The following is a 12,653-nucleotide window of genomic DNA, read 5'->3' as shown; positions in this document are numbered from 1 at the left end:
CGCTAATTCAAAAATTTTTTCGCGAATTTCCGAATTAACGTGGGTTTGGAACCAGAAACGTTTAAGTGTTCATCTAGTATAAGACTTAGTCCAAAAAATACTTTCCGCCCACCGAAAGATCCGGAATGACCATCAAAGAGGACAATTTTAAATGCTGGTTCTAGAGCGTCTCGGGTTTTTTCTAAAGCTAATTAGCGCGGTTTTTTTACGCGGATTTTCGAATTAACACGGTTTTTTTACGAGGTACGTTTTTCCCGCGTAAAAAAAACCTGACTGTATTAGAATGTTGCATATATGTAACAAACAAATGAATTGTAGAGCAACATGTCAAAAGGATCTATCTGCTTCGATCGATTTTTTGATCGATCGGTTTCTTTCAACCGCCACGGCTTATTAAACCCGTTTCATGATATGTCCGTTACACCATTTGATAGCGGAGAATCTAATCTAGCTTTTTAAATAAAAACCACTTTGGGAATAGCTACTATAGCTGAACTATTAAACAAATGAAAAGTCAATCAAGAAAATCGATTAAAGTAGATAGACCCTTTTGACATGTTGCTCTACAATTACATTCCGTTTTTTAATAATAGAACGATTTAATAGCTAATACAATATAACGAACATTGATTATATTGCAGGTATCATTTTAAGGTAATTGCAATGTTTTTATTTTTAACCTTGTTGCATTTCTTTGAAAAAATATATGTTATAAATATCTTACTTGACGCTGCATAATTTAAGATTACATTTTTTTTTCAAGTAGACTCGACTCGACCATGTATTTAAAATAATAATACGGTCCTTAACATTCTAGGTTATGTAACAGTTACAAAAAGGTTCAAAATATGTCTAAATACTTATATTAGTGTAACATTATTATATACATTCCTGTCGTGAATTGGCGATAGCGGTCTCACGAATCTGCCGGGTTCGTTCTGCTCTTCTATGTAAGCTCTCTTCGGCACCCGCCGCATAAAGCGGTTAATCACCGAAGTAAGCTCCTCGATCTGCAGGTTTCCGGTTTCCATCCTGTTGCGTCGTCTACGGCGTTCGACCAAAGAATAAGCTTCCCGCATAAACAAATACCATACACGAATTGTTTCCCGTATAGTATCTTAACCATTTATAAAAAAGTCACAACCATTTACATACCATATCAGCTCCAGTTTTGACCTAAGACCCAATGAGAATAAAAGAGAGGTGAGGAGGAGAGTGAAATTTTCTAGTATTAGTAAATGCTTCAAATGTAAACAACTAGATGAACTCAATGGGAAACCCAAATAACTACGTTACTATTTGGCATCAACTATGGGCAGAGGAGGATGAGCAGAGGGGCGCGTGCAAGTGTTAGTAAGTTTCCTCCTCACCTCTCTTTTATACTCATTGCCTAAGACCTAAGACAAGACGCGACAGCTGGCTTCTTATTTTTCTTTTCGTAACGGCCGTCATCCCCGTCGAAATTTTTTTGAACGTTCCATACCGTTGATGCCAGAATGATTATTTTTAACAACTTCTGCAGGTCAATGAAAATAAAACAAATTAAAATTGCAATATATAGGCGAATAATACTCAATTCTTATTTATTATTTTATGTTCAATAAAGCATACTTCTATTATCAAATTTTTTCTTCCTAAGTTTCTTGGTACCCAAATTTTTTCTTTCTAAGTTTCTTGGACTTCAACCGAAATAGTAATAAACGATTAATCAATGCATTTTTAAAGTTATAACAGTGAAATACATCACTCGTTAATATCATGTACCTTGCATACTTTTGCATCATTATTAATGAACAATTATAATAGCTAAATTATAACTCTCCAGCATCACTGCTTTACAGTGAAAAGTAACCTCGTTGTATTTTCTACGTGACGATTGCGTTATCGAATTCAGCCAATCAGCAGCCGGTTCAAATTGGTTGAATGTAACGGTGACCAGCTGTCACGTCTTGTCTTAGGTTTTGACCATCTAGTTTATATTGTGGCGCCAGCACTAAATTAAAGTTCGGAAGTCGGACTTCCGACTTCCGAACTTTCTTTCGACTTCACAAACACATATAGCAACTGCGTGTTCACAGAACATGAACTGCGGGAATGATTTCAATGTATTTGTTTCTGTAAGCCGGACTGACAGCGCAGTGGCGGCTGAGATGGTTGCAGTGTTGCGAGAACAGCAGAAATAACCATCGGAAGTGAGCCTGACTGCCAGTTTATCAGCGACGTTTTGATAATTTTTATTTTAATGCACAATAGTAAACTGAGAAATAACCATTTGGTGAACTAGGCGTTAGATATGGATCATTCAAAAACATCGATTTTCCTGTACATATTTTTTTCGATATTATACACGATCAATGTTGTTAATACCAGGGGGCTCTTGTGGCTGTCAAACTCCATACATTTTCCATCTACCACTCATTGATTCTGGTACCAGTGTTTCTGGTACCCACTTTTTGGTTGGTTTGCCCTAAAACAAGTGGAGTAGAGTAAACGTCCCATTTTGTTGGTAGACTTATTCTCGAGTAAATGTCGTTTTAGATGCGAAAAAACAAGAGCTCAACATTTGTTTTCAGTACAATGTGCACTTTCAATGAATAAGATAAGTTTTGTAAGCATTTGAAATTAAATATTACCGCCGTGATGAATTTATGATTGGTAGGCAAAATGTTGACGTTTATAGGCCCCTGGTTAATACGATAGATTATCGTCGATAATCGTCATCGCTGATATCGATAACGTCTGGTATCGTTGTTGACGATGGCGATAGCGTCTTCAAACATTAACGTCATCGGCGATGACGATAGTCACCAAACGTTATCAGCTCGCTACTGTCTTTTGTATGTTTCGTCTGCTGTGGTTGCAATTGGATCAAAAAGTAGGCACGGGTGAGGAAGCGTTTTTACGAAGCATCACTAGGCAACAGGAAAAAACTTTTCCTCGTTTGTTTATGTTTCGTTTCTCATCATGATGAAGAATGTCTCAGTTTTAATTGTTTCAAATTGTGAGGCGCTTTTTGAAGCACGAATATGAATAGGAATGTGGCATTGTCAGATTTATGATTCAATTCAATCTGAATAATATATCTGATGATGCGAAAATTAGTATTAGTGGTTGTTCATAAACAAACGTTATCGATTAGATACCGTCCAGTAGCTATCGTCCTTTTCAATGACGATAGTTGTCTAATAATTTTTTTGCGGTGCATCTATTCAACGCTGGTTTAACAAGTGTTGATGAAAAATTCTGATGTTGTTGTTTAAAACCCTCTTCGCCGTTTCTAGATAACTGTGTGCCGGAAAATTTCAACCATTTTCCATTTCGGTTGTTGTTCGACTGTTGTCTAATCAAAGTTATTCAATAATTGTAAAATGCTGTTCAAATTTTCATAGAGTTTCTCAGTTTCCGAGAATAAAAAAAAAATCTTTCGGGGCATCACTGGCGTTCATTTGAAAGTACAAGTTGCTAAATCTTCTAGTGATTTAAAAAATGTTTATACTGCAATAAATCAACTACACACACCGAGTACGGTAAAATGAATTACCGAGATTTCAACAGCTGAGATCTCGGTAAAAATCTCGGTAATACATCAGAATACCGAGATTCCGTAAAATCAACAATTCACAACTTGTCAAACTTTACAAAATTCTAGGTAATATTTTACCGGTACTCGGAAATTTCAACTGTCGAATTATTACGAAAATTTCGGTAAAATTTACTGAAGTACGCATTTTGCGATTTCTCAGATAAATCCAGGAAATAATGAAAACGATTAATTCTCCGTATAATTTTATTATTTTGTCAAATGATTCAACTTATTACAGCATTGGTAGAAACAGGAAAGTTGTGTTGCTTCCGGGAAATAAAACAACATCCATCACTGCAACTTCCATCCTGCGAAGTGAGTCGTTAACCTACAAAATCGAGTAAGGAAAGAATTAATTGTTTTCTTCTAGTATTATATTTGCAATAAACACAAACAAGATCTGAGAAATAATATTGTATACTTACTCAACATTTTAGGTTATTCTAAATATTACAGATTTCTCCGGAATGATGATCAACCGCGAAACCTGTTCCTTTTACATCCAAACCGAAACACGAACAAAATTGATAGTGAAACTTTCGTTATTTTGACAGTTCTATTTTTCGGAATCTCGGTAAGAGCTTTTTTGGTTCAACGAGATCTCGGTTAAATGATGTCAAGCTTCCGAGATTCGGTATTTTAGTTTACTGAACTCGGAAATTTGCTGTTTTACGGATTTTTTCGGCAAACAAATTTACGGTATTCCGGTAAACACATTCGGTTTCCAATTTCTCACTAATTTTGTTACGGAACAACGGTAAACGAAAATGTTTTCAAGTAGTTCGGTATTTTACTTTACCGAGAAAACATTATGCAGTTAAGTGTGTACACACTTAGATTTTACTGTCGAAAACTCAACAGCTGATAAATTCAGCGAAATGTTCTACAAGTTTTCGGCAGAATTTTCTTACTTCGGCAAACGAAACGTCAATACTTGCTGGTTGACGGCAAATCGATATATTTGCTGAATGTTCGTCGAAATATATTGCTGACATTCGTTAAAAACGTCGCCGAGCTCAATCAGCTGTTGGGAAGTTTGCCGAGATAAATTAAGTGTGTATACGACGCGTTCAGAAGGATGTTTTATAAAACCGGTGATCTAGCATTCGCGTCTATAAGAGGTAAAGAATTGCTCTTTGAAAGACTTCAAACGCATGTATGCAGCATTTGAACAACACCTGCAGAATAATAGTTGCGAGAACGCCACTGATAAATGGAGACCTTTAAAGCGCTTCAACGCAGCACATATTTATTAGTACTGCTGGCAATCACTTGCAAACGTTTGAACAACTTATGTTAAGCTAGAGTTCCACTGTTGAATAAGTACATGAACATAGACTGCTGCAACGTTTGTTCAACAAATAGTTCAACGTGTTGTTTATTCAGCATCGATTGCTACAACACTGCTTTTGTTCCAGATTTGCTCTCATAACAGCTTCCAAATTGTTTCTTGGGTAATGTCTGAAGACGTTAGCGTCATCGTCGATAACGATAACAGACGGTATCGTCATCGGCGTTTATGATAGCTTATCGATTAACAACCTTGTACACGATATGGTAAACTAATAATCCGAAATTTTGTACTAAAGCTATTCTTCAAATAGTATAAATATGTTATTTTGCTGAAACACGATACGTATTCGGTCGATAGGAATTTAAATCGTTCCTAATAGTTTACATAACATATCAGGATCAGTCTGCTATTGTTGAATTACCATGTCAAGAATATTAAGTTTATAATATTTTTTAGTTTACAAATATATTAGAAATGGTGAAAGTATAGTTTCCAGTTGTTCAGGTATCATTTCATGAATGGTATATTTATATTGATTTGTATTCTGATAATCGTTCGTGGAATAGTCGTGATATTGTTTTGAATATTATAAAGATTGTTAGTTGCGATTTCTTTTTTTTTTGCAAAACCATGATGTTTTTGTTTTTCACCTGCAGATATCATCACTTGCCAGCCATCTGGCACATTTCTCTTTGTGGGTGGTCATATTCGCATTCTTCCAGACTGCAAGGGGCGCTGTTTTGCTTTCGTCGTCTTGCCATGTCGACTTCAACATCATTCTGCTCGGAGATACATATTACATCGAAAATTAAAAAATGTCAAAACTGATCAAAAACGTCAATGTGGGTCGGATTGTTTTCATTATTTTGGTTTGAATTCTGTCCTTCGCTTCTTGAGTAGACGCGCTAGACACAGCAGATCCGGTTATTATTTTAAAAAAATGTAATCTGAGTTTTTTCTTCATAATTTATTATAAACTTTTCGTTCAAAAATAAAAGGAACGGCAAGTTTTTCGTATCTACTACAAAAACATGCAAAAAAGAGCAAAAACACCGAATTTGATGTTTCTTTGTTGTACTCGGTCTTAAAACTCATAGCACATAGAGCTTTCTACGCCAGATCTCACCAATACAGACTTAGGCTGTATCCTAATAAAATCGATTTGTTTTCAACCAAAAAATCAGCTGATATTAAATTTCGAAAAATATTGCACTTATGAATCCTAGTTCATTAGTGTTACCTGTTTTAAAAAACTTTGTTTTAGTGGAAAACCAGATGAAATAAAACTAAAAATCGGCTTACAACTTGAATAAAAGCTCGAGGCAGGAGGAAATTTTTTGTTACTACCAGCGTGTTGATTATTTGCAACCAAAATTAAACTTGTATTAGTGAAATCGACCACTAATACTAGCGCAGATAGGAAGGTCTATTCACTCGAGTTTGACTCAACACGAGAATCATTTATTATATTTAAATACGCCCCTATGTCGATTTACTAACGAATGAAATCTTGGGAATACACCCCTCGTTTGGATTCGCGACAACCCGCTAATCGAAATATTGCTTCAGAGTCGACACAAAAAGCCGCTTCACTGATGTCAAGCTAGCATTGTCGTCGTCGGTCATCGTCACTCACTTCGTCAGTCGGGTGTCCAAAAGTCGGAGAGTCATTGTTGCAAGTTCTGGAAAGGAAAGGCGTTTACTGTTAACAGTTATCAAGCGTGAAGCAAGTAAAGTTTTGTGTAAAAGTGAATTGAATTTTTCATTTCAAGAACAAAAGAATTCTCAAAAACAGCATCTTCGAAACCATGGCAGAAGGCAAGAAGTAAGTAATTAAAATCCAGAGAAAAATACGTGTTCATTTCTCAATCGAACTACAGTGATGGTGGCAGAAGTGTTGCACCATTTGCTTCAATTTTCGCTTGTCATGATGTGTTCGAAGCGGTATCGTCTATGTTAAATTTCTAATGACGAGAAGAGCAATTTTTGGGCAAGCTAGAAAAAAAACTTTTCTTGCTTACTACGTAACAATCCAACGAATTCAAAAGAAGTGGCAATAAAAATTTGGCAGTAATTTCGCGTTTTGTCATTTATGCTAAATTAGAATATGAATAATGAAATGGTATATATCATTATTAATTTAGTGTACAAATCTGTTTTATTAACGTTAATGCGTTATTGATTGTTATAATTATTAGAATGATTTAGTAAGTTATCGCTAAAAATTCTAACCTGAAAATTTTGCTCAGGCCGATTTGAAAGAGTAGAAGAAAAATATAAAGTGGGGTAAATGACATTACACTTTTGGCTTCAAAGTAAAACATTATGCTAATGTTTTTTTTTTTTCAATTCTATCCGCAACACTTGTTTCGTCAATTAATAAAATTGTCAGCGAGGATTTGGCGACCGCAATTCTGAAACGCAAGGATCGCCCAAATCGTTTGATTGTGGATGAAGCTGTGAATGATGATAACTCGGTTATCTCCCTGTCTCAGGTAAGTTTGTGTTAACTCACGTGCGAGGTAACTTGAGTGATTCAACATATTATTGTTAAGTTTAAATTACGTGACGAGCTACAAATATTCTGTTTAGGTTGAAGTAAAATCTAAGAGTTATAGGTAAAGAATAGATGAATAACATTTTTCCTACAACACACACAATATTTCTGTTAGCGAATTGTTATAGCTCGTGACTGAACGAAACATAAGAAAAATAAATTTGATTTTTCGAAAGAGATGTTTAGAAAAAGGCGATTTTTAGTAAATCTTGTTTCGTCACGTTTTAGCGTGTATAATGAGTTGTTCTCAGCATATTATACGTAATAGTAGTACGTTTGTAACTTTCAAACAACAATAACAAACTAACTTTCTTTTTTGCATTTATCTTCCGCAGGCAAAGATGGATGAACTGCAATTGTTCCGCGGCGATACGGTCCTATTGAAGGGTAAACGTCGCAAAGAAACGGTCTGCATTGTTCTTTCGGATGACAATTGTCCGGACGAAAAGATACGCATGAACCGTGTGGTGCGTAACAACTTACGCGTTCGTTTGGGCGATGTGGTTTCGATCCAGTCTTGCCCGGATGTCAAATATGGCAAACGAGTACATATTTTGCCGTTGGATGATACAGTCGAAGGGCTAACGGGGAATTTGTTTGATGTTTACCTCAAGCCGTACTTCCTAGAGGCCTATCGCCCGATTCATCAGGATGATACGTTTATTGTTCGCGGTGGTATGCGCGCCGTTGAGTTCAAGGTAGTTGGGGCCGACCCTGCACCTTTTTGTATTGTTGCTCCGGATACGGTCATTCATTGTGAAGGTGATCCTATCAAACGAGAAGAAGAGGAAGAAGCGCTCAACGCCGTCGGTTATGATGATATCGGAGGTTGCCGTAAACAGCTGGCTCAGATAAAAGAAATGGTTGAACTTCCATTGAGACATCCATCTCTTTTTAAAGCTATTGGTGTCAAGCCACCGAGAGGAATTTTGATGTATGGCCCGCCAGGTACAGGCAAAACTTTGATTGCACGTGCAGTTGCTAATGAGACTGGTGCATTCTTCTTCCTAATAAATGGTCCAGAGATCATGTCCAAGTTGGCCGGAGAGTCAGAATCTAATCTTAGAAAAGCATTCGAGGAAGCTGAAAAAAATTCACCGGCAATTATTTTCATCGATGAATTGGACGCCATTGCTCCGAAACGTGAAAAAACTCACGGTGAAGTAGAACGTCGTATCGTTTCGCAACTACTAACCTTGATGGATGGCATGAAGAAAAGCTCGCATGTGATTGTGATGGCCGCTACAAATAGACCGAACTCGATCGATCCGGCTCTTCGTCGGTTTGGCCGCTTTGATCGCGAAATTGACATAGGCATCCCAGATGCTACAGGTCGATTGGAAGTTTTGCGAATTCACACCAAAAATATGAAATTGGCTGACGATGTTGATTTGGAACAGATTGCAGCTGAATCACACGGTCATGTTGGAGCCGATTTGGCTTCGCTTTGCTCGGAAGCCGCGCTGCAACAAATTCGTGAAAAGATGGATTTGATTGACTTGGAAGATGACCAAATTGACGCTGAAGTATTAAATTCGTTGGCCGTTTCAATGGAGAACTTCCGTTATGCTATGACTAAATCAAGCCCGTCTGCTTTGCGTGAAACAGTTGTGGAAGTACCAAATACAACTTGGTCAGATATCGGAGGTTTGGAGAATGTTAAACGTGAATTGCAGGAATTGGTGCAGTATCCTGTCGAGCATCCGGATAAGTTCTTGAAATTTGGCATGCAACCTTCTCGCGGTGTATTGTTCTACGGACCGCCTGGTTGTGGTAAAACTTTGTTGGCTAAGGCAATTGCGAACGAGTGCCAGGCTAATTTTATCTCGGTCAAAGGACCGGAGCTATTAACTATGTGGTTTGGAGAATCTGAAGCCAACGTTCGTGACATTTTTGATAAAGCTCGTTCGGCTTCACCGTGCGTACTGTTCTTTGATGAGTTGGATAGTATCGCCAAGTCCCGTGGTGGCAATGTTGGTGATGCTGGTGGAGCTGCTGACCGAGTCATCAACCAAATTCTTACTGAGATGGATGGTATGGGAGCGAAAAAGAATGTTTTCATCATCGGTGCCACCAACCGACCAGATATTATCGATCCGGCAATTTTACGCCCTGGTCGTCTTGATCAGCTAATCTACATTCCGCTGCCGGATGACAAATCTCGTGAGGCCATTCTAAAGGCTAATCTGCGCAAGAGCCCGGTAGCCGCTGATGTCGATCTAACTTATGTTGCAAAAGTAACTCAGGGTTTCTCAGGAGCTGATTTGACTGAAATATGTCAACGTGCTTGTAAACTAGCTATTCGGCAGGCGATCGAAGCAGAAATTCGCCGAGAGCGGGAGCGAACAGAAAATCAAAGCTCAGCGATGGATGTAAGTATGGATTTAAGTACATATATCATTAGTAACATATCTTTTTCATACGTCAATGACGAATTTGTTTTTGCGGAGTTGTTACACCAGGACTCCAGTTTTGCCCTGCTGCTGTTTTTTTTTTCACTGCCCGGAGCTGAGTGTAGTTTCGTTTGACTGCTCGTTTTTGAGCTGCAAAGTGTTGTCCGTGACGGTGTAGCTCCGTCGCAAAAAACAAATTCGACATGTAAATGTAACTTTTTCCCATCGTCATTGATTTTTTCTACTATTTATGTAAGCTTCATATCTTTACTAGAATAAATGCAGCCAACTTTACATGAAAGTGACGCAATATTTGGCTATTCTTTTCAAAGAAAAGCAAAAAATATACTATTTCCCTTGTAGGGTGAATATGGGAATAGTAATTTACTCGTTATGCTGTCACGGAAAGATGTAAACTGGAGTTGATTACATTTCTATATTCTAGATGGATGAAGATGATCCGGTTCCTGAGATTACCCGTGCGCACTTTGAAGAAGCAATGAAGTTTGCCCGCCGGTCTGTGTCCGACAACGATATCAGAAAGTATGAAATGTTCGCCCAAACGCTACAGCAATCGCGCGGCTTTGGAAACAATTTCAGGTTAGTTGAATAGAATTCAAATGGATATAATGTTCTAACTTTTTTTTTGACTACGTAGATTCCCTGGAGGTCAGAGCGGCTCGAGTTCACAGGGACAGGGATCGAATCAACCAACGAGCAATCCCGGTGACAACGGGGATGATGATCTCTATAGTTAGATTACTTTCAGTACATTTCTGCTACAACAGTAACATTATTCAATTCGTAATATCAAATGAGCGAGAATGTCTATCCGTTAGGTGCCCGATCTTCATTCTAGAACCGATGGAATAACAGCTAAGCTGACACACACGCATTATTAAATTTGTTCATTATCTAAATCAATATGTTCCGCTTTGGCTAAACGTTTTTTGCCAAAACCACCACAATGCAACAGTTTTAAACATTATAATAAAAGGAGCTGCAACGAATTTTTATTCAGTGGAGTTTATTTTAGCGCTATATATTATAGAACTAATTGTTTCGTGTATCTAGCCCAGATTTTTCTTATTCTGAGTCGAACTATATGAGAAACCTTGTTTAAAACTGTTTCAATACATCCTTGGTTATAATTATACGTTTTACTTATTTTGTTCCCTTATCAAAATGTATTGGTTGATAGCTAAACCAGATGTAACGTATGCGACAGCATTTTCATGAACAGAAACCGATAAAAAAGTAAAACTTCACAGCAAAGAATATTATTCTCATTGAGTTGGTTCCAAAGAAAACGAGAATGTGGTCGATGGTTCCGCGGAATGACGTTCATTGAAAGAAAACAAAACTATATTATAATTATTTGACTTTTTACTCTTGATAATATGTAGGGATTTTGACGCCTAGAAGGGTAACAATGACTTTGGTAACGTGATTAAAAAGCAAGAAAAAATAACAAACAATTCAAAACAGTAAACATTTTATGTTGTAAATAAATGTAAATGTTGAGAAAATCCTAATTTTTTTAAATCATCTCGATACTTTTAATAGAAATGTAAACTATACAAATCGCCAATTCGCTAACTGCATAATTTTGCTCAATAATCACTTAACGTTGAACTCATGTTGGCAGAATTTTCGCCAATCGCTAACTATTGCGTATATTTTTGTCACATGGTTAAATTTATCGCTTAAACAAACGAGAATTTCAAAATTCACGAACAGTGGTTATAGTGGAATGTTTTGTGAAAAAGTAGTTCTGCTTGTATTAGGAATGTTCTTATGAAAAATTTGATTATTATTTAAATAGAAAAGTAGAACCGACGTTACGGTAATTTCACGTATACAGCAACAAACCCGGAATCCACTTTTCCACTAAATAATCACCGCAACTTGAAATATAGCATTTCTTATGCAAAATTGGTCAACAAATCGATCGAAGATGGTTTCATTTTGGGCAGGGCACGGGAAATGGTCTATTTTGCCCCTTTTCACCCTATTTTTGTGTATTTTTGAAAATATAGACCCTTTCCCGTGCCCTGCGCAGAATGAAAATATCACCAATCGATTTGTTGGCCAATTTTACAAAAGAAATGCTATATTTCAGGTTGCCAGCCCAGCGGCTTCTAATTAGTGGGAATTTGGGTCCATTTTTTCCCAGTATGCAGTGGTGGGCACTATTCCGCTAATTCGCTAAGGGGCCATCCACATACCAAGTGAACAGCTTGGGGGGGTTGTGTAATGTCCACGGACCTTACAAAAAAAAAAAGAATATATGGGCATTTGTCCACGGAGGAGGGGGGGGGGGGGTAAATATCTTCAAAAATCTGTCAACGTGGTATGTGGATGGCCCCTAATTAGCGACGCTGATATTCAGTAAGCGGTTTCGCTAATTTTTGAGCTGGTTAGCGAAACTGTTAGCGTCGCTAAAATTTTGGCCTTCGAGACGCTAATCGCTAACTCGCTAAATTTTGTAGAGAAGCGACAATACTATTTAGAAAAACTGTTTAGAAACTATTTAGAAAAACTGTGGATTGCCGATGGCGTACGTGCTTCGAAAGATGAACATACTTTACTGCGAAAGTTATTTTTGTCAGTTTTTTACCCTAGAATGGAGTTCCAGTTATCGTACAAGCCACAGGAGCATTTTGAAGAACGAGCTCAAGGTCTGGATTGAATTTTGGGCACACCAAGAACTTTTGTAAATGTTAATGGGCTTGAAATTATGACAACTCTGGTTCTACTTTTTCGATTCAGATAATAATTGAAATTTCTGAAAATATCTATTTTTATTGCAAGCTGAATAGCTTC

At 37.3% G+C, this 12,653-nt stretch overlaps 1 protein-coding gene across 1 annotated transcript; it reads left to right on the top strand.

The window, feature by feature from the left end:
* The first annotated feature begins 6,487 nt into the window (after positions 1-6,487).
* LOC129725029 (transitional endoplasmic reticulum ATPase TER94) lies at positions 6,488-11,319 on the top strand. The gene is made up of 5 exons (XM_055680408.1): positions 6,488-6,702; positions 7,270-7,372; positions 7,770-9,806; positions 10,273-10,427; positions 10,486-11,319. Exons 1-5 carry the CDS (start codon positions 6,686-6,688, stop codon positions 10,583-10,585), a joined length of 2,412 nt encoding a protein of 803 aa, XP_055536383.1. The 5' UTR covers positions 6,488-6,685; the 3' UTR covers positions 10,586-11,319.
* Positions 11,320-12,653: the final 1,334 nt, after the last annotated feature.

The sequence above is a fragment of the Wyeomyia smithii genome, chromosome 2 (assembly GCF_029784165.1).
Source record: "Wyeomyia smithii strain HCP4-BCI-WySm-NY-G18 chromosome 2, ASM2978416v1, whole genome shotgun sequence".
In the NCBI taxonomy this organism is placed as follows: Eukaryota; Metazoa; Arthropoda; class Insecta; order Diptera; family Culicidae; genus Wyeomyia; species Wyeomyia smithii.
Note: the sequence above shows the minus strand (reverse complement) of the source record. Positions and strands in the feature narration are given on the sequence as shown.